Source organism: Lissotriton vulgaris, chromosome 3_1, assembly GCF_964263255.1.
Source record: "Lissotriton vulgaris chromosome 3_1, aLisVul1.2, whole genome shotgun sequence".
Classification (NCBI taxonomy): domain Eukaryota; kingdom Metazoa; phylum Chordata; class Amphibia; order Caudata; family Salamandridae; genus Lissotriton; species Lissotriton vulgaris.
The window spans coordinates 867,815,583-867,835,963 of record NC_141689.1 but is presented as its reverse complement, the minus strand read 5'-3'; the positions used below and the strand labels follow the sequence as shown (position 1 = coordinate 867,835,963).

Here is a 20,381-nt window from a genome sequence, read left to right as displayed (position 1 = left end):
GACCTGGATAGGTTCTAATGTGGAAGTTTTATTTACTGTAGCTGGGGCTACTTTACTTCCTGGTTGGGTATATTGTTATTTGTTATGTACAAAGGGTATATTTTACTGCTTTTTTTATGTACCGTGGGCTCCCACTCCGACGACGGGGAATGATTCAGGCATGTGAATCTATGAAAGACACCCCTAATACTGGAGAATCTATTTTATTCTTTTCTTAAGCAGTAGCGAGACATTGTCCCTGGGGCAGCTAGGTGTGAAGTGAAGGCAGTGCCAGAGCTCTAAAAGATGTGCACAGCTGGATCTCTCCCCTCATACTACTTTTAAGCTACATTGGCACTACAATTAGCGCCTTTTCTCTGGGAAATAAAATGAGCTACTCCTCGAGGCGCATCCCCAAATTCTCTAAAGTTCAATAAACAACTGGATACATGACTTTGTATGTGGAGCTTGAAATGGTTTGGAAACAGCTTTGTGAGTATTTTCTTTTTATTGGGCTGTTTTTCTTTACGCAGTACATGAATATTAAGATATATCAGTGTTCCTTTTTGTGATGCTTTTATTCACATTCCTTTCAAGAGAGGGATATGTATAAGCGCAGCACCAATGTAGATCACTTTCAAAGTACAAAACACACACACACACACACCTATATCACCAACACTCTAAATAAATAATGTTAAGAAGGAAACCTATTATGAATCATTAATTTCCTGGTAGAAACTGCTTACTTGGTACCAGTATTTTCAACTTCCATCTTCAGCATGTCAGTAATGCACTTTAGGTGTTGGTACCAAATGGCAGATGGTAAATCTGGAAGAAAATCAAAACGGATTAAAAAGGTCCACACAAAAATTAAGTCACTGAAACATAAATCAATCATATAAGACAGTGGTACTTAACCTTTGGACTTCTGTGGATCCCCACATAATCCTTACTGGAACCCGGTTACCCCCAGTTAATCATTATTGTAATACTGGGGCACCCACTGAGTCACTTCTGGAAGCCGGAGTTTCCAGCCTAAGCATTTTAGATGATTTGAACCGCAAAGCAATACACAAAAAAATACAGAAACAAGCATTCATCAAACAAATACACAAACTATGAAATATTTTATTTAATTCACAAACAAATATTGAAAAATTAAAAACTTTAATTTTAATGGGAATGATGGAGCTTTTCTAAATTATATTGAGGCACTTCATCGGCCATACTGTATTCTGTTTAATGCACTTGCTTTGCTCCTACAAATCAATCTGAGGATACTAACAAGTTTAGCCTCCAATTTTCAATCCCTTCACATTTACAAAACGTTTTAAAAATTGTTATTTTACATTTTGCTTCTTTATTGATACTTACTTTAATAAACTGTTAATATTGTGTAATTTTCTAAGGGGTTACGGACCCACTGAGTAGGCCTTGCGGATACCCTGGGTTCCAGGACCACAGCTTAAGAACCACTGCTATAAAATAATGTGACAAGATGTATATCCACTTCCCTAACAAGGAAATACACCGTCATAATAAGTGCTCCTCGTGTTTATGTAGACAATTTATGTGATGGAACTTATAGTGTGCTCTTCATTAACTAAACTATCCACAGTTGAAATACGGATGCTGACCAATCATCTGGATAAGAGGAAGACAATGAAATCTAGGACGTGTAATGGGTCCTCTGGACCATGGAACATCTATTGTTTCATACCATAAACCTGGAGGTTAGTACACTGGTGGAGGTGAATGGACCTAGGTGCGTCAGAGGGTGTGATTTTATAGCATCAGTTACGAAGGATAACCCCAGAGAAGTACTTGTTGGTCAAACAAAGCACTTCAAATTTAATCCTAGCATGTGGCAGAAGCCAGAGGTGGGTTCTCTGGAGAGGTGTGATAAGATTTCAACATTTTCGGCACCCCATAAGGTGCGGAGAGGTGGTTTAGACTTTTCAGTGTTATACCAAAAGGAATTTTTAAGCTAATCTAAGCTGGGAAAAGGCTCCTCTTACAAAAGGCGGCAATGAGCTAGTAGCAGGCGCGCAACACCCATTGGCCTCAAAGGGCTTCAGCCCCCCCGCCCCCGAAATTTTTTCTTAGCCCCCCCGAAATTTGACTCTAGTTGCGCCTCTAGCTAGTAGTCATACCTGAATCTTAAACTATGCAACCAGATGCCACTGCACCCCATCTTTTCTTCTATAAGTCTTAGGTTTTCAAAGATGGATGCCACGAATACCTGTGAACCATTGACAGGCAGAGATAAATAATTCATGTTTATGCAGAAGTTTGATGTGAGCCCCTGCTTCATAAGCATGTACATGCTACAGGAATGGTGGATTGCTTTGGACACGTGCAAGTGACAATACTGCTTTTAACAGATTCGTTTGAGGGCTGCTTCCTTTCTGCTGAGCAATGTTATAAAGATCTACGAGTATAAGCTGTTGGGAGCATATAAGGTTTGTCTAGCCATTGTTCAAGCACTGGGATTGTGATTTGATTTTTTCACCCTACTCAATTCAATTCAATTCATGAAGCTTTATTCGGTACATGTAGATGACTATAAAAGCACAACAACAAAAAATTCAGCAGTTCATAGAAAAGTTGTACAATTAGTATTAATGGTCAAAAAAATTCATTAAAACACACATACTTTTCCCGATTCATAAAATAATTTTACAATTAACAGTCAGAAATTCATTAAAAACCCATACTTTTCCTGGAGTTGATGCACCGGTTTAAAAACATTGCAGTATAAAAACAGACGTCTGCAGATTGCAGGTTAAAAATTAAGGTCATAGCATGTTTAACTGTATGTACACCATATTTAACAAACATAGGTTTCAAGAAGGTAATACGAAAGTTCGTGTACAGTTTACAAAACAGCAGAAAGTGCAAAGTGCTCTGAGTAGACACGCCATCACACATACATGGCCCAGTCGGGTGTTTTTTAATGTTTGGATGGGCCACTAGATAATGTGCCATACCAAATCGAAGTCTGGTTAGCACAAATTTATATGAATGCCTAGTCACCATGGTTAAATAAAACGGGAAACCTTCCCCAGAACTATATCGATTATAAAACATGACAGTGGACATTGATCCAGTGGCACATGCCCGCTTCCTTTCCGTATATAACAAAAATATACTTTTCATTTCAGCTTTAGGTATCCTCAATGCTGCACCGGGGTCAAGTAAAATGTTCAAGTTAAATATGTCTGAGAAGCAGGCAACAACATATTTAACCCAGGGTATCTCAAGATATTTATGCAATAATAAGCAATCCTCGATAATGGATCTGTTGAAAGACTTCTCATCCTTGAGCCAGATAGACCGCCAGATCATCAGTGGCCTAAGGGATAACAGATCAATTAAATAACTGGTGGCTAATTCTCGATGGATCAATTCGGTTGGAGCGAAGGTTGGCAAAAACAGGAGCTTTTTTAGGAATGAATTTTCCTCCAGCTGCAGATTATAGGCACAACTATGGCCCCATACAATGCTACGGTGACACATCTAGCCTGATAAATCTTGAGCATATCCCTGGTACGGCGATCCCCAACCTTCGTAGCAAATCTATAGATACCATGGGCATTCTTTGCCATTTTATTCCGAATAATATTAAATTTGTTAGTCCATTTCCTGTCTTTAGAGAAGGTAATACCTAGGTAACAGAATTTGTCAACCTGCTGCACCTTTTCATTGTCAATAAAAAAAGCATTTAAAAGTTTGCTTTTGGCCCCACGGGTCATTGTGTATGTTTTCCCTTTATTAATTACTAATTTTCTATCTTTGATAAAGGAAGAAAAACTGTCCATTAATCGCTGTAATCCCATAGAGGTTCTAGAAAGTAAAACAGCGTCATTGGCGTATAATAACACCGGCACCGAGGCACCATTAATCTGGGGAGCGTCTGCATTAACTTTTTTTTAAATGGCATCAATTCCATTAATAAATAATATAAAAAGGAGGGGGGCCAGAACACAGACCTGCCTAATTCCGCTTTTAAGACTGAAATCTGGGATGCATTCTCCTCTGGTTCCAAAGTGCACGCTTTTTTTCTCGTACGGCCTTGCGAGAAAGAAAATTATGCCATCAGGTGCTCCTAACTTCAACAAGGTTGTTCATAAAATAGAATTGTCTACCATATCGAATGCACTGCTTAGGTCTGCAAAGCAGAGGTACAGGGAGCCAGGTTTCGCTTCAGTATATTTCCCAATCAGTAAATCAAGATTGATGCACTGGTCGAGTGTACCCCGACCCTTTCTAAATCCGTATTGGCTGTCAGCCAGAATGCCATCCTGCTCAGCCCATTCCTCTAATCTAACAAGCATGACTCGCCTCATAATCTTGACTGAGGAGTCAAGAAGAGAAATGGGGCGATATTTTTTGCATCAGACATAATTCCCTTTTTAGGTCTCGGCTATAACGCGCTTGAAAAGCGCGTTCTCGCCAGAACTATAGTCGGCGTCTCAGCAGTCTGAGAACGCAAAAGGGAGACCAGACCTGGCCGCGTGCAGCGTTTTCCCATAGGATAACGTTGTGCGCGCAGCCAGATCTTAAGTAAACAAAAGAAATCCAACATTCAAAAGTGAAGGGGAGAGAGTGATCAATAAATGTTGAAGCACTCAGTGTTTTGTAAAATACCCCTCACACACCAAAAGGCCCCTTGGTGTCATGCTTCATCATCGGGGTCTTCGCACCCCTCTATCGGGATGCGGCGTGCTGCGACCTACGGCTACGCGGGAGCACTTATAGTGTTGACTATGTGTGGTGTACAGTGTGTGGGGTATGTTTTTAAGTGAGTGGGGGGGATGTGTAGTGAAAAAATTAAAAAGTACCTGGCACTAGAGTATAAAAAGAAAAACAATTTTATTCTGAACTCTGGCTGGTACTGTTAAAAGAAGTGCAGGACGAGGTCAAGTCTGTTGTATTAATGAACAGGACCTCTGGTGTGCGTTGTTGTCGACATGTTTCGGAGACAAGCTCCTTCTTCAGGACGGGGGCACAACCTCCCCTCCCTACTAGGCATGGGCGGAAAATCCGTTCCGCTCGCGGATTTTGCGGATTTTCGGGAAATCCGCAATCCGCGAGATTTGCGAATCTCCCGCAAAATCCGCAAATCCGCGAGCAGCGGATTTTGCTCGCACTGCTCGCACTGTTCGCGTGAGTTCGCGTGAGTTCGCGCCCCGCGAATAAGTGCAAAATTGCAGAAATACGATTTTAGCAAAACTGAAAGTAACTACTTACCAGGTTCAAAAGTTCAGGCTCATCATTAGTAGCCATTTCCTGTAGTGCTTCCTGAGGGGCCCCTCCAGAGTTCAGTTGCCAGTTGAAACTATTATGTGACCCTGCTCTGAACCTCAGAATAGTTACACATATGCCACAAAGGTCCTGAATTACAGCTAAGGGAGACAAGCAGAAGCCAGGCTGGAAGTTAAAATCCATTAATCAGCCCCTAATTCATTATTGTCAGTTGGGGCAGGGCAGGTGTTGTAACTAATTTTGCAACAATGAAAGCACTTAGCAAGTGCAAAAGATCACTAATCAGGGCGCACTAAGGAAGCAGGTGCCAGCTAAAAAAATATTCTGTGACACATTAATCAGCCCCAAATTAATTCAGGTCACTTGAGGCAGGGAAGGTGTGCTTTGCTTTGCCGAAAATAATGTACACTGGACAACCAGAGGGTGTGGTGATGAAACAGAGGGTGGCATGGGTGGGCCAGAGGGTGGCATGAGTAGTCAGAGAGTGGCAGTGGTGACAGAGAGTGGCAGTGATGAAGAAGAGTGTCCCAAACAGGCTGGACACGTAGAAACAACAAGTTCGCGAAACTTGCGACCCGACAGGTAAGTTCGCAATTTGCGAAAGTGTACAAAACCCTCGCGAACTGGCAGAAACACGGGCGAACACAAAAAAAAAAAAATCCGGGAATTCGCGGATTTTGCGGATTGCGAATCCGCAAATCCGCAAAATTCGCGAACGCGAGATCCGCAAAATTCGCTCATGCTTACTCCCTACTCACGTCTTAGTTTATAAAAAATGTGTATTTACAGAAAAGTGAATTTTTATAAGTATAGGCTAGAGTGTGCCTACAGCGGTCTGCTACAAGCACAATGACCTGTAGAAAGACAAAAATAACACCTAATGGTTACCCATGTAGCGGGTAGTTCAAGCAGGTGCAGTCACCTGGAACCTTACCATTTGCTTATTAGTAAGCCTGTTAAAAAAGGGGACTCACAACACATACAACATAAAACACATAAAATACTAGGGTTTACTGTAAGTTGTATTCATACTTGTGAAGCTTGTTTGTAGGCTTCATGAGCAAAATAGGAACGTCGGGGTGTTGCTCCAATGGCTATCTGTAGTAGAGAATGATGCAGCTTTAATCATTCATTCTATCTCACTTACTTATGTAGGAGAGTACAGGTGGTCGTTATGTACTAGTTGTTCAGTATTATACTCACAAGGACAGGACGCTCTGATCGCCGCCTTACCCCTCACGCTGCTCCGCTGGTGTGGAGTAAGGCTATGGTCATGGTTATTTATACCCTGTTATTCTAATTGGGCGGAAGCAATTATGTATCCATATATGGGTATTCCGCCATTGATTACATGTCCATGTACGGAGCATCCGCTTACCGACCATACAGGGCGTTCGTATGTAATTGAACGCGCCGGCACGGGATCAGCGTCTACACCCAAATGAGGTCTTTTCCGAGCATGCGCACCGCTGTTCTGTCGTTCTTGTGCGCACGCGTATTGGGAACCAGTGTGTCTATTCCTTTCGCATGCGCATTGAACACACGCGCGTCTCACTGAATGTCTTCAGTGCGCGCGTGTCAGTTCTGTACCTGATACATTGATATAATGAAACGAGTGAAAAAAGTGAAAAAAGGATATACAACTATGGGCTATTCCAGTTGGTTATGAGATTGATATATACTCATATATACCGGATCCATCACTTTAGTATGTGTTTTGGTCAAGTGATGTTTACAATGGGTATGTTGCTTGGCTGGTTCAGATCGATCATTATAAATGGGCATTGGTTGGTATAACTGACAGAACAGTGCAAATCAACGGTCCTCTGTTTACATAATGTATATTATGCTGATAGTTGACTCCAGGGTACATCGTCGTTGAGCCCATTTAGATGGGTACCCAGTCTGAACACCCAACGTTGTTCCTTTTGGAAAAGGCCGGCATCCGAGGGTAATTGCTCTATGACTGTCCATTTTAAGTCATTGACGCAGTGTTGTGCAGTCAGAAAATGCGTTGCCATTTTGGTTGTGCTTTTTTTACATCGCACGTTGCTTTTATGTTCATTCATTCGCGTTTTTAGGGCTCTTGTGGTCATTCCCACATACTCAAGGTTACATGGGCACTTGATGAGGTAGATTACGTTTTTGGAATTGCAGTTCGAGAATCTCCTTTGCTCCCATGTAGTGCCATTGCGAAAGGTGAGTCTAGTGCTTTTTTCTGTCAAATGGCAGCTGCTGCAGTTTCCGCAGGGGAAGTGACCCTGGACGCCTATAGATGGTTGTAAGGCTACTGTGGTTGGTTTTGGTGTGGTGTGTACCAATATGTCTCTGAGGTTGCGTCCCCTGCGATGCGCAAACATAGGTTTTTCCAGATCCAGCTTGCCACATGTTAGTATTCTCCAATGTTTATTTACAATTTTGGACACTTCATTTGACATGGTGTTGAATGTTGTTACACAGATTGGTCGTTTGTTCTCTGTGGGTTCCTTGATTCGTTCCTCGAGCAATGCTTCTCTGTTATTGTTTTTTGCCCTCTTCATTGCTTTGTCGATAATTCTGTTGGGGTATTCTCGTTGTCTGAGTTTTTCTTTGAGGTCGTTTGCCTGCTGTTTAAATTCAGACACATCTGTGCAGTTGCGCCTTAGGCGTAAAAACTGTCCATATGGCAGATTTTCCCGTAGGTGTCTCGGGTGAAAACTGTCATATCTCAACAGGCAATTTCTAGAGGTTGGTTTAAAATGAGTAGTGGTTTTTAGCAATCCTGCATCTGCATAAATGTTTAGATCCAGAAAGACCAATGTTTCGTTTGAAATGGTGCTCATGAATTTCAGGAAGGCATTCTGGTTATTCAACCATTCCTGAAAACTCTCAGCTGATTGTCGATCACCCTCCCAGATGACCAGGACGTCATCGATGTACCTCCTCCAGCATTTTATTTTCGACCTGTATGGATTCTGGTCATGGAGAATCTTGCTGGTCTCAAGATGGTGCACGTAGAGACCAGCCAGGCTCGGAGCAAAAGTGCTTCCCATGCTGGTCCTGTGGCATTGTTGGTAAATCGTGGTTTTATACTGAAAAAAGTTCTTTTGCAAAGCCAGAGAGATGCATTCTAGAACCAATCCTCGTGGTGTCTGGTATTTCCATGGTGTGGAAAAAAGAACCTCCTCAATAATCACCAATGTTTCGTCATGAGGGAGGCTAGTATAGAGACTTTCCACATCTAGGGACATCAGAAGCTGGGTTTTTGGGTCGAATGTTGTTTCTTGCAGTAGTTGTAAGACAGCCTTTGTGTCCTTTAAGTAGGTGTTTGTAGATTGTACTAAAGGTCGCAGAAAGGCATCAGCGAATTTCGACAGTGGTTCTAAGATTGAGCCAATGCCCGATACTATCGGTCTTCCCGGGGGTTTGGTGAGATCCTTGTGGATTTTTGGAATGCAGTAAAAGTATGGGATGCATGGTTTCTTCTGCTCCAGGAATTCTCCTTCCTTCTTACTCAACCAATCATGTGTTAGGCCTTCTTCAATCATACCCCCGATTCTTGTCCTGAGGTTTTCTGTGGGATCCTGTTGTAGGACCATGTAGTTGCGTCTATCTGACAGGAGTCTCATACACTCATTATCGTAATCCTCGGTTGACTGTAACACTATAGCTCCCCCCTTATCTGCTGGTTTTATAACTATACTTGTGTCTCCAGATAAGGTTTTTAAGGCAAGTTGTTCTTCCTTAGTTGTGTTGTGAAAAGTCCGTGTGGAGGACACATCCAATTTGTTGACCTCTGTCATTATAGCTTTCTCAAAAGCAAGTAGCTCAATGGGGAGTGCTGAGTCAGGAGGCGTGAAGGTAGATTTAGGTCTCAGACCAGTGTCTGTTGTCAAGGCTTGCGATGGTTTATCTATAAAAAAAGCCTGCAGTTTCAATTTTCGTACAAATTCCTGTATCTCAATGTTCACCTTGAAGATGTCTGGTCTCTGTGTTGGCACAAAACCCAAACCTTTATTTAATACCTGTTGTTGTATTTTCGTCAGTGGTTTAGAAGTCAAATTTACCACTAGGTCCCTCTCTGGTTGCTGGTTGATGCTTGGCTGGGCAAGGAGCCTGTCATGCTCCTGGTTTGCCGGGGGTTCTCTTGATCTTTCTCCTCCCATGTGACATTGTTGCCTTTCCGTTTTTTTCCCCGGTTCCCTGGGCGGGAGCCTAAAAAAGGTTGTGGACCGTAGAAACCTCCATTGAAGTCTTGATTCCATTGTGGATAGCCCTGAGCATTAGTAGGGTGGTTGAACTGGAATGGCTGGAATGGTGTCTGTCCCATAAATTGTGGATATTGGGGTGGGTATCCTCTCCACCCTCGTTGTCTTTGGAACTGTTGTCTTCTTTGCCTCCAGCCGCCTCTATTCGGGCGATTCCTTCTGCCACCACTGGAATTTGAGCTGGCTGAACTTATATCTGACCCATTACTGTCAGTGTCGTTATTTCTGTTCATGGATACATAGTCGGCCTTAGTATATGGATAAGCTCCTTCAGGTGTGAATTTATCTTTATCTTTGCTCAATTTGTTGAGTTTGCTTTGCTTCAAAGTAAATTCAAATTCTGTCATTTGTTGGTTGAGCTCATCTAATCTGGTTTTGAGATCCTCGGTTGACATATATGTGTTTAGTTTTACCTCAATCTTTCCAATTTCAATCTTGAGTTCTTGTGTGATTCTGGTTGCCGTTTTTATAATTAAGACCAACCAGTCCCTGGTGCAGTGCCATGAGATCAATGACCACTCCTTCTTGAACTGCATGTCTGTCTGGAAGATAAAGGGTTCGTTTTTTACGATCAAACCAGGCGGGCCCATTTTGTTCCTCAGATATTCCGTCATTATCAGACCATGTAGAGCTGCCTTGATTTGGTTGCGTCTCAATTTTACCAATTCGTTCCAGTCATTGATACTCGGGCCGGTTTCAGGGTTGCAGAGTCCCTCAAAAGGGTTTGCTCCAGTTAAGATTTTATCAATTTCATCCTCGCCAAAGGTTAGGCCATGTTCGTCCTCCATCTTTTTGCGACCGCTGTGGTCTACAGTTACCTAGTATATGTGATTATGTGTTGTGAAGAGAGTGAGAGAGTGTAACTCCCGCAGCTGCACGCTGCCTAGACTTTATCAAAAACACAAGAGGGAGGTAGAGCAGATAGTTGGATTCGCGCTCCACAATGGTACTTAAGTAAACAAAAGAAATCCAACATTCAAAAGTGAAGGGGAGAGAGTGATCAATAAATGTTGAAGCACTCAGTGTTTTGTAAAATACCCCTCACACACCAAAAGGCCCCTTGGTGTCATGCTTCATCATCGGGGTCTTCGCACCCCTCTATCGGGATGCGGCGTACTGCGACCTACGGCTACACGGGAGCACTTATAGTGTTGACTATGTGTGGTGTACAGTATGTGGGGTATGTTTTTAAGTGAGTGGGGGGATGTGTAGTGAAAAAATTAAACACTGAGTTTACTTAAGTACCATTGTGGAGCGCGAATCCAACTATCTGCTCTACCTCCCTCTTGTGTTTTTGATAAACGCGGCCAGATCTTGTCTTCACTGCATGCATGGCAGGCCGGATCGCGTCGCGCGCCTCTGTGGAATTTAGCGGAGTCTGCAGAGAGGCGCGCGGCGCTGATAACAGCTTCCCTGAGTGGCCCCCTCCCTTTCAGTCTTCCTCCCCCTCTTGAGCACAGCCCCCATTGGATACTTCCTCATGAAGAAATGTGACGACACTGTTGGGAAATTCGTCCCCGCCTCTGCAGCACACATGGTGCTGCGTCTCCTCCTGTTGCCCTCATTGCTCCAGCAGCTACCACAGACCCGCCTTCACCACTTTGACTCTGGCAGGGGAAAAGGTGTGTGTTTATTTATTTAAATTCGGTTTGTGTGGTTTCAGCGTGGTTGCAAACTAACAAGGATCAGCTGAAAACACCAGCACTTGCAACTTGTGCTTTCAGCCGATCCTCGCCATTCCCCCTAGCCCCTCGCTCCCAACTGTTCTCAGAGGAGCATGCTTGTCTTGCCTTCCGATTGTGCCGGTGTCCCCCTCCCCCCCCCGCTGTCCGTGTCTCCGTTTCCGCCCCCCCTCCCGCTGTCCGTGTCTCCTTTTGTCAGTCCGGTATTTTTTTTTTCTTCTTCTTCTTGCAGGGGAGGCGGGTGCGTGTCTGATGGGGCAGCCGAGGCTGGCAGAGAGGGGAGGGGAGAGGGGGAGGAGCTCCTGTGCCCCTTGGTCCAGGCCTGGCAGCATGGCCACGCCTCCTCAGCTCTCGCCCTGACGCTCCCTGCAGACACTGCATGGCATGTCAGCTGGGTAGTGCCAATGGCTGTGAAAATGAAGTGATGGCCCTCCCATCATTGGACAAAGCGACCATCTGTTGCTCCCTGCACAGGTTACATAATCCCGCTCAGTACAGACACCGCACAATGCACTAATGATATTTAAAGTTTGACCCCAACACTGTACAGCGAGGAACTTTCCTATTAAAGGGACAGTGCTTGCGCACGCATCTGTGTTGGAACATTTGGGGTAATCTGCAGAGTCGCAGTTGTTGACAGTGTTGCACAGCTTTCTGCGGGCTTTCATTGCCTTTCCTTTGTTGTACCGTATAATTGACGGGCGCAGGCGAGATATCGTCAGGCCGCCGCAGCTCCCCCTGCTGCGATATGCACAGAAGGCACTGTGTGTTTGTGTGTGCGCGTGGGTGGCTCTGTCTGTGTGCGCGTGGGTGGCTCTGTCTGTCTGTGTGCGCATGGGTGGCTCTGTCTGTGTGCGCGTGGGTGGCTCTGTCTGTGTGCGCGTGGGTGGCTCTGTCTGTGTGCGCGTGGGTGGCTCTGTCAGTGTGCGCGTGGTTGGCTCTGTCTGTGTGCGCGTGGGTGGCTCTGTCTGTGTGCGTGTGGGTGGCTCTGTCTGTCTGTGTGCACGTTGGTGGCTCTGTCTGTGTGCGCGTGGGTGGCTCTGTCAGTGTGCGCGTGGGTGGCTCTGTCTGTGTGCGCGTGGGTGGCTCTGTGTGCGCGTGGGTGGCTCTGTGTGCGCGTGGGTGGCTCTGTGTGCGCGTGGGTGGCTCTGTCTGTGTGCGCTTGGGTGGCTCTGTCTGTGTGCGCTTGGGTGGCTCTGTCTGTGTGCGCGTGGGTTGGTCTGTCTGTCTGTGTGCGCGTGGGTGGCTCTGTCTGTGTGCGCGTGGGTGGCTCTGTCTGTGTGCGCGTGGGTGGCTCTGTATGCGCATGGGTGGCTCTGTGTGCGCATGGGTGGCTCTGTCTGTGTGCGCGCGTGGGTGGGTCTGTCTGTCTGCGCGCGCGTGGGTGGCTCTGTCTGTCTGTGTGTGCGTGGGTGGCTCTGTCTGTGTGTGCGTGGGTGGCTCTGTCTGTGTGTGTGTGTGTGTGGCTCTGTCTGTCTGTGTGTGTGTGGGTGGGTGGGTGGCTCTGTCGTTCTGTCTGTGTGTGCGTGGGTGGCTCTGTCTGTGTGTGCGTGGGTGGCTCTGTCTGTGTGTGGGTGGGTGGGTCTGTGTGGGTGGCTCTATGTTAATGACTGTGTGGGTGCAAATGCAATAGGTCTCACATTTGCAAGCGATTAAGCTATGGGCATTGTAAATGACAATATCATTTATTTATGTTTTCAAAACAAAAACATAAATAAAAATAATGTCATGTGCAATGCCAATGGCTTAACTATAACAATGCTGAGACCATTGCATTGTAAATGCTTGTTGTAAATTGGCACTATAATCGATTCTCCCCAGGTTGCAGGGGCCTCAGTACACACAGCTGCATTAAAAACGGAGGCCAAAAGAGGTCCCCAAACCTCTGGTGCAGCTTTATATACATCTATAGGCACCCCATCCGGGCCCTGGGCTTTCCCTCCCTTACTAGTACTTATGCCCCGTTCAACCTCACTAACTGAAATATCCAGCGGCAAGACAGCCCACCTATTGGGTTCACTATCGACAGTTCTTTTTGAGTCAAAAATATTAGAGAAGTGGACTATCCATCCATCACTCGAGACATTAGAGGTTAGCTCAGGTGTCTTTTCATCTTTAAGGAAAGAAGAGTTAACCGTGGCCCAAAACAAGGTACTATTTGATTGCTCTGCTGCTTGATTGAGGGAATCCCAGGCCTGTTCCTGCAGCTCGCTCTTCCTCTGTTTGAGCACACATTTATATGCCAGTCTCAGTTTAATAATTAGATTATTGTCCCTGGGCTTTTTGACTAATGCCAGCGTAAGATCAGTTAATGCGGCGGTACAGTGATGATCGACCAACCCGCTCCATTCCTACCCTGCCCGCTGCTACGTCCAGTGAACTTGGCATCAATAACTTTGTTAATTTCGTTAAAAGAAGATAAAACCTTCTCCTGAATTTTCCAAAATAAAAACAATGTCCAACAGGCTCTCCTTAACAATGGAACTGATTAATTCATGGGCCCTCTCTCCTACCCATCTTAACCTTACACCATTGGTCCTGTGTGGTTCTACATTGGTGATTGTGGTACCTACTTTGACTGAGCTACCTGCCCAAAAAGTGGTGTCCAAGATGATGCAATTATGGTCACTTAATGGTGTTACAACAATTCTAGGAGGAGCACAGCAAGAGATAATATTAGAAGAGACAATCACATGGTCAATTACAGAGCTAGTATGCCAATTTTTAAAAGTAGGGATGGGTAGATCATTTACATCTTTGCTATACTCCAAAATGTCCAGGTCATAACAGTCCATGAGCTTATGCAATGCTTCTCCATAGCTGTTGTGCCCGAAGTGCAAGACATCCCATCCGGCATTATTAGTAACCCCACAAGCCTTTAGTGACGACAGTTCGCATAAAGTGATATTAAAATCCCCCACCCATATGAAATCAAATACAACATTCGCTTCCCGACATAAATTTTCGATGGCACCAGCTAAGTCTATTACTACTTTAGCCCTGGTGCCATCAAAGATATTATTATAATAATTGATCAGTAGGATGTTATGGTCTTTGTTCACAATAAGCCAAAGAATCTGCACCTGCACAAGGTCGCCCACAGGTATATACTTTTTTACCACAATTGGGCAAAGAATTGATACAAGTGTCAGAAGGCCACCTTTGGCTCTACCTGGTCCCACACCCAGAGCCGGTAAGTTATAGGAAGCAAATCCCTCGTAACTGACCTCATCCCTACACCATGTTTCCTGGAAACATAAAATGTCGTAGGTATTAATAAAATTTAACCAACCCAGGTCCCTCCCCTTGGATTTTAGTCCTGCCACATTCCAACTGACAATCGTAGTACCTTTAGCTCTAGTACCAACACTATCAAGCATCAGACAGTCATTTAGACCCCCATCTTCATTCAGGTTTCTATTCCTTGTGTCCCCACATTCCATAAACACGCTTGGATCCGCCACCAGTTTTGAGTCAAGTGTGATATTTAACTCAGGAGCCATAATATTATCTTCTATAACATCCACCAGTTTTGACTCAAGTGTGATATTTAGCTCAGGAGCCATAATATTATCTTCTATAACATCCACATGGGAACTAATGGTCTCCTGGGGTTGGGGCTGGACGACCTGTATAAGTCAGTCGTTCACATCCAAGGAATTTAAGGCTTAAAATCGATTTTGCGTAGTAATATCAGGAAATGGGCCGTGAATGAAAGGATAGGGTCTACTTCTTTTACTATCATGAGGGGTTGTGTTAAAGTGACTATAGAAAAAACCAAGTGAGCGGGCACACACGTTATTGTCAGTGATTGGTAAGGAGGCAGCTCTAAGAAGTACGGTGGCAGCATGTTGTGGGTATTTAAAATTTACTATGACACAGTCTCCCCTACACCTCTTCCTGGAGTTCCCTATCCAGTTAACCCTTCTGGTAGTTAAAACTTGATCAGAGAATGCAGTCGGGAAACCACATAGTCTATGCAACCAGGATACCGTTTTAGTTTTTAAAGATTCATGTATTTCCTGGTGGCTCTCGTTCTCAATAGGAGGTACATTAGTTAAAACTACCACATATGGTGCACAATCATGGGGGAGATTTGTAGAGCGCCTCCGTCTTACTTCAGTCCATCCCTTCTTCCTTTCTGCTGTTGGTACAACCTGTTTATCTTGGCAGACTGGAGGAAGGGGGGGGGGGGAATTCGGTACAACATTCTCTCTAACACATGCACCCCTCCCTAAGGGGAATCTTGGTTATCACTGCTATTCCTTGTTGGAGCTGTTAAGCTACCTACTTCATCCATATACTTGTTCAGAAGTCCTCCTAATCTATTAACCTCCGCAGACATTCGATCAAGTTTAGCCACTACAGGTTTGATAATACCCTTTATCTTTAAGTCAATAATGCTAACTAGGTGATTAAGTTGTTCATCATCCAATTTTACAGTGCCATCTTCCACTGTGGCATCATCTTCCTTATCTAAATTTTTAAGGAGGGTAGCTACTTTTTTCCTAGTGGTATGGGTATCCCCGCGTTTGGTCTGGACTTTCCTGCATGCTCTAACCACTCTGGTCACAGGGGTCGGAGGATGCTGTACTATAGTGTCTATGGAATCATCCAGCTCAACTTGGGTAGAAGTAGACTGCTCAGCCATTTCCCTGACAGATACGTCAAGGTTATTGAGATTGCTACTATCATCCAGCACCAGTGAAAGAGGGGAAGTACGCGTAATGGGGGGTAAAGGGGCACTACTCAATCCTAACGACTGTCGCCTTTCACTGTTGATTTTGTTGACAACCTTAACAAAGTAGTTGTCCACGGTGCCAGGCGCAGGTGGAGCATTTTGTTTAGACATGTTTAAAGACTAATCAAATAAGAAGGTAAAAGACCATATAAAGCTCTCATGAATTGCACAATATAAGCTAAACCGCCACCTAGTGGCACAAATCTTTAAAAGAGGCACAGTGGTTATACTCAAACTAAATATATTGCAAAGTCTCACTGTGTTTGGGATATGGGGCTACTTAAGTGTCTATAGGCCAAGGTCTGTGGCCCAGCCCGGCCTAGTTCTGCCCCGGACTGCCACAGACTGCCCCGCCCTTGTCCCGGGCTTCTCCCGGGCAGCTCCTGCGCGCGACTCTCGGGGCGAGAGGCGTTCCGTTATTTTCAAACGCCTCCGGGCGCTTGTGCTGGCGTCACTGGTGCGCCCTGACCCCCGGGGCACCTGGATGTTGAAGTCCTCAGCCGTTGCCCTCACGGCTTCGGGAGGACAAGAGGACGCGAGGCACAGGAGCCGTTAACCTCACGGCTGGTGCTGCGGCGTGGTGAGTGCTGCAATGTCCGCTATTGCCCCCAGGAGCGCTTGGCGCTCCGTTCTTTTCAAACGTCTCCGGGCGCTTGTGCTGGCATCAATGGTGCGCCCTGATCCCCGAGGCACCTGGATCTTGAAGTCCTCAGCCGTTGCCCTCACGGCTTTGGGAGGACAAGAGGACGCGAGGCACAGGAGCCGTTACCCTCACGGCTGGTGCTGCGGCGTGGTGAGTGCTGCAATGTCCGCTATTGCCCCCAGGAGCTCTCGGCGCTCCATTCTTTTCAAACGCCTCCGGGCGCTTGTGCTGGCGTCAATGGTGCGCCCTGATCCCCGAGGCACCTGGATGTTGAAGTCCTCAGCCGTTGCCCTCACGGCTTCGGGGGGACAAGAGGACGCGAGGCACAGGAGCTGTTACCCTCACGGCTGGTGCTGCGGCGTGGTGAGTGCTGCAATGTCCGCTATTGCCCCTTCCAAGTAAATGCTCTGTCAAACATGTGACTGAGAATGTACTTAATATGGATTCAGTGGAAAAAAGGAAAATTAAGTAGAATGTAGAAGCAACCTATTTTACTGTTTATTGATGCAAATGAAGTTAGCACAAACACAAGAAATGCCCTACAACGATTACTACGCAGCTTTAAAATATATGTCACAGAGAAGAGTCTGTATATCAACGCAGCACATTTTACGTGATGCAACTGGGCATGAGAAACTTATCTGGTAAGAAATATGAGCTATGGCACAGTAAATAAAGTGGCGAATTACATTCATTAGTGGCCTAATTTGCTAATACTAGAGAGACAAAAATAAAAAAAGATATTGCTAGGTTTATCTCAGACCAATGGGACAATCCAGAAATTTGCTCTCTGGATGGGAGGATGCGCCATTCAACTGCCACGAGAGGTTATAAACCCCAAACAGTAAAGCATGGTATTCGGAGATCCTGGATTATTAATTGAATGCTATTAATGTAAATGCAGTTAGAAAATCGTTTGCTATAGCACGAAACTGGCAGGCTTATACCAGGACAAAAGAGTAAAATATTTAAGCACCACCAAAACAACATTACAGTGAATAAACTAACCAGTAACATTCCTAAACCTCACTTAGGCACCCCTGCTCTCTTTTTTGAGGACTCCATCATAGGAACACAGTTGTCACTGGTCAGCTGTTTCAACCGTAAACGTGCCTTTCTCGCCCTTTAAGTCTCTATGACACAAGGAGGCCAGCTAGTATAACCGCTGAAAAGCACATTCAAAACTTGAGCTAGGGCACATTCCTTTACAAAGACGTAGGCAGAAGGTTCTTCCTTTTCTGTTCTTCTCTGCGATCAGTTCTATTCTGAAGCCTGAACAATCCCTTGTTGGATAGAGTATCCATCAGATAGAGATACATCATTATCAAAGGTAAATAATTTATTCTTCCAAAGCCTGCTTCTAACCACAGATTCTTCACCTGTGAATTGACACCAAAACAGGTGGGCCTGGAATGTGAACTTTACACCAGGAAGGCCTGTAGGACCAAGTGGGAAAAATTGGCCCTCTCTGCAGACTTGAAAATTTAAGTGAATGGTGAAAGTATAAACAGATGCCCATGAGGCTGCCTGGCAGATGTTTAAAACAAGAGCACACCAAGCTTAAAAAGTAATAGCAGCCATTGCTTTGGAGGAATGAACCTAATGAAAGATTAATTGTGTACCAGGCGCAACAGAGTTTGATGCAGAAGACAATCCTTTGGGATAAGTCAGTCTCTGGACCATCATTCCTTTCTTCACACCAGCAAGCCCAAGAAACAGCTGAGCGTCCACCCGGTATTCCTTAATTGTATCAATCTAGAAACTAATGGAGCATGTATATGGTGTGAAAAGAACACAAGGAGCCTAACTGACTGCCTTGAGACTTGTTACAGAGGAGGGACGGATTTCAGGGCAACTGAGCCCAGAACGTCACACATACTCTTCACTAGCTAAAGATAGTATTTCAACATGTTGATTGAGAAACTAGGGTGGACAGCGATGTTTTCGTGACTGTAGGTGGTGTGAGACTAGCTGTAGTGAACTCGTCTTCAGCGGCCAGTCCTCAAGGTACGGAAACACGTGTATCCTTGACCGAAGAAAATTTGCCAAAACCAACAACATGACATTTGTAAAGACCCAAGGGAACAATGCAAGTCCGAAAGGCAGTACAGTGAACTGGAAGTGGTCTACTCCCACCACAAAGGGGAGGTACTCACAGTGGGACTACAGTAACAGAGCATATAAGTAGCCATCCAGCCCCTGGGATACAATGTTTAAAGCTCTTGAGACAGTGTAATTTTGAACGTTTCCTTCCTGAAGAAGGAGTTGAAGAGTTTGAGGTCTAGAATTGCTCTTAGTTTCCAGTTCTTCTTGGGGACCAGAACGTACTGGGAGTAACATGCAACCCTATCTATACCTTTGGTACCAGTTTGGTTGCCCCTTTGGTGAGCAACATCATCTCTTCCTTTGACAGAATCATGGTGTGATCCACCAAAACCTGATAGTAAAATGAGGGATGAAGGTAGGTGCATCCAAAAAGGTAAGGACAGTTTTAAGTTGGATAGTTTGAAGGACCCATTGTTCTGTTGTGAGAGAGTGCCAGTAAGGCAGGCAGTGTTGGGTTTTACTACTGGTCTCAACAGGAGATTGGAGAGTAAATTAAAGATGTTTGGTAGCAATTCCATGTGAAAAGGAGGACATGAAATGTTGCTGTTGTAGTTGGCCTTGCTCTTTAGAACGCCCTCAACTTTTGCCACCAGGATAGGTTAGTGTGCGTTGCTGTACAAACTGAGAATGTTGTGTATGGTGATATCTGAGATCTCTTGAGTATTCTCTGAGACACCTGTATTAATAAGGGAACTAGAGAGCACACAAAAGTAACCCAAGTGAGCGAGCCATAGTTCTGATGACTTTAAGTTTTTAAAACTCTGTAGGAAGTCCTAAAGGTTAATCCAGCACAAAATCTATCAAGGTATCCAAGTCACCGCCATTTCGAAAATTGAGATAAATGCTAGCAACCATATAATGATGTGGAAATAAAAGTGTGCAAATGGTGCATTTTCAAGCAGATTTGAGACCATGAGGTTGAACACAGCCCCCTGCAGAGGATGTATTTGTCCACTGAGCCACCAGACCAGGCATACACACATCTTTCTCTCTCTATCGCTCCCTCCCCCCCTCTCTCTCTCTCTCTCTCTCTCTCTTTCCCTCTCTCTGTCTCCCTCACTCTGTCTCCCTCTCGCTCTCCCTCTCTCTGTCTCCTTCCCTCTCTCTCCCTCTGTCTGTCTACCTCCCTCTATCTGCCTCGCTCCCTCTGTCACCCCTCCCTCTGTCTGTCTCCCTCCCTCTGTCTGTTTCCCTCTGTCTCCCGCTCTCTGTTTCCCTCTCTCAGTCTCCCTCGGTTTCTGTCCCTCTGTCTCCCTCCCTCTGTCTCCGTCCCTCTATCTCCCTCCCTCTGCCTCCCTCTGTCTCTCTCCCTCTGTCTCTTCCCTCTGGCTCTATCCCTCTGGTTCTCTCCATCTGTCTCCCTCTCCTTCTGTCTCCCTCTCTCTCTGTCTCCCTCTCTCTCTCTGTCTCCCTCTCTCTCTCTGTCTCCCTCTCTCTCTCTCTGTCTCCCCCTCTCTCTGTCTCCGTCCCTCTATCTGTCTCCCTCTGTCTCCCTCCATCTCTCTCTCCCTCTCTCTCCCTCTCTCTCACTCCCTCTCTCTCCCTCTGTCTCTCTCCCTCTGTCTCCTTCCCTCTCTCTCCTTCCCTCTGTCTCCCTCCTTCTGTCTCCCTCCTTCTGTCTCCCTCCTTCTGTCTCCCTCTCTTTCTGTCTCCCTCTCTCTCTCTGTCTCTCTCCCTCTCTCTCTCTTTGTCTCCCTCCCTCTGTCTCCCTC

The 20,381-nt window shown here is 45.3% G+C and overlaps 1 protein-coding gene across 4 annotated transcripts in view; it reads right to left on the bottom strand.

Annotated features, from left to right (window-relative positions):
* Window positions 1-20,381, bottom strand: part of FANCC (FA complementation group C) — a 1,396,321-nt gene that overhangs the window by 188,977 nt on the left and 1,186,963 nt on the right. For all 4 annotated transcript variants that reach the window (XM_086961183.1, XM_086961186.1, XM_086961184.1 and 1 more), the window contains one exon: window positions 729-810. In XM_086961183.1, coding sequence (XP_086817309.1) covers window positions 729-810 — 82 coding nt within the window. The remainder of the gene's footprint in view (window positions 1-728; window positions 811-20,381) is intronic.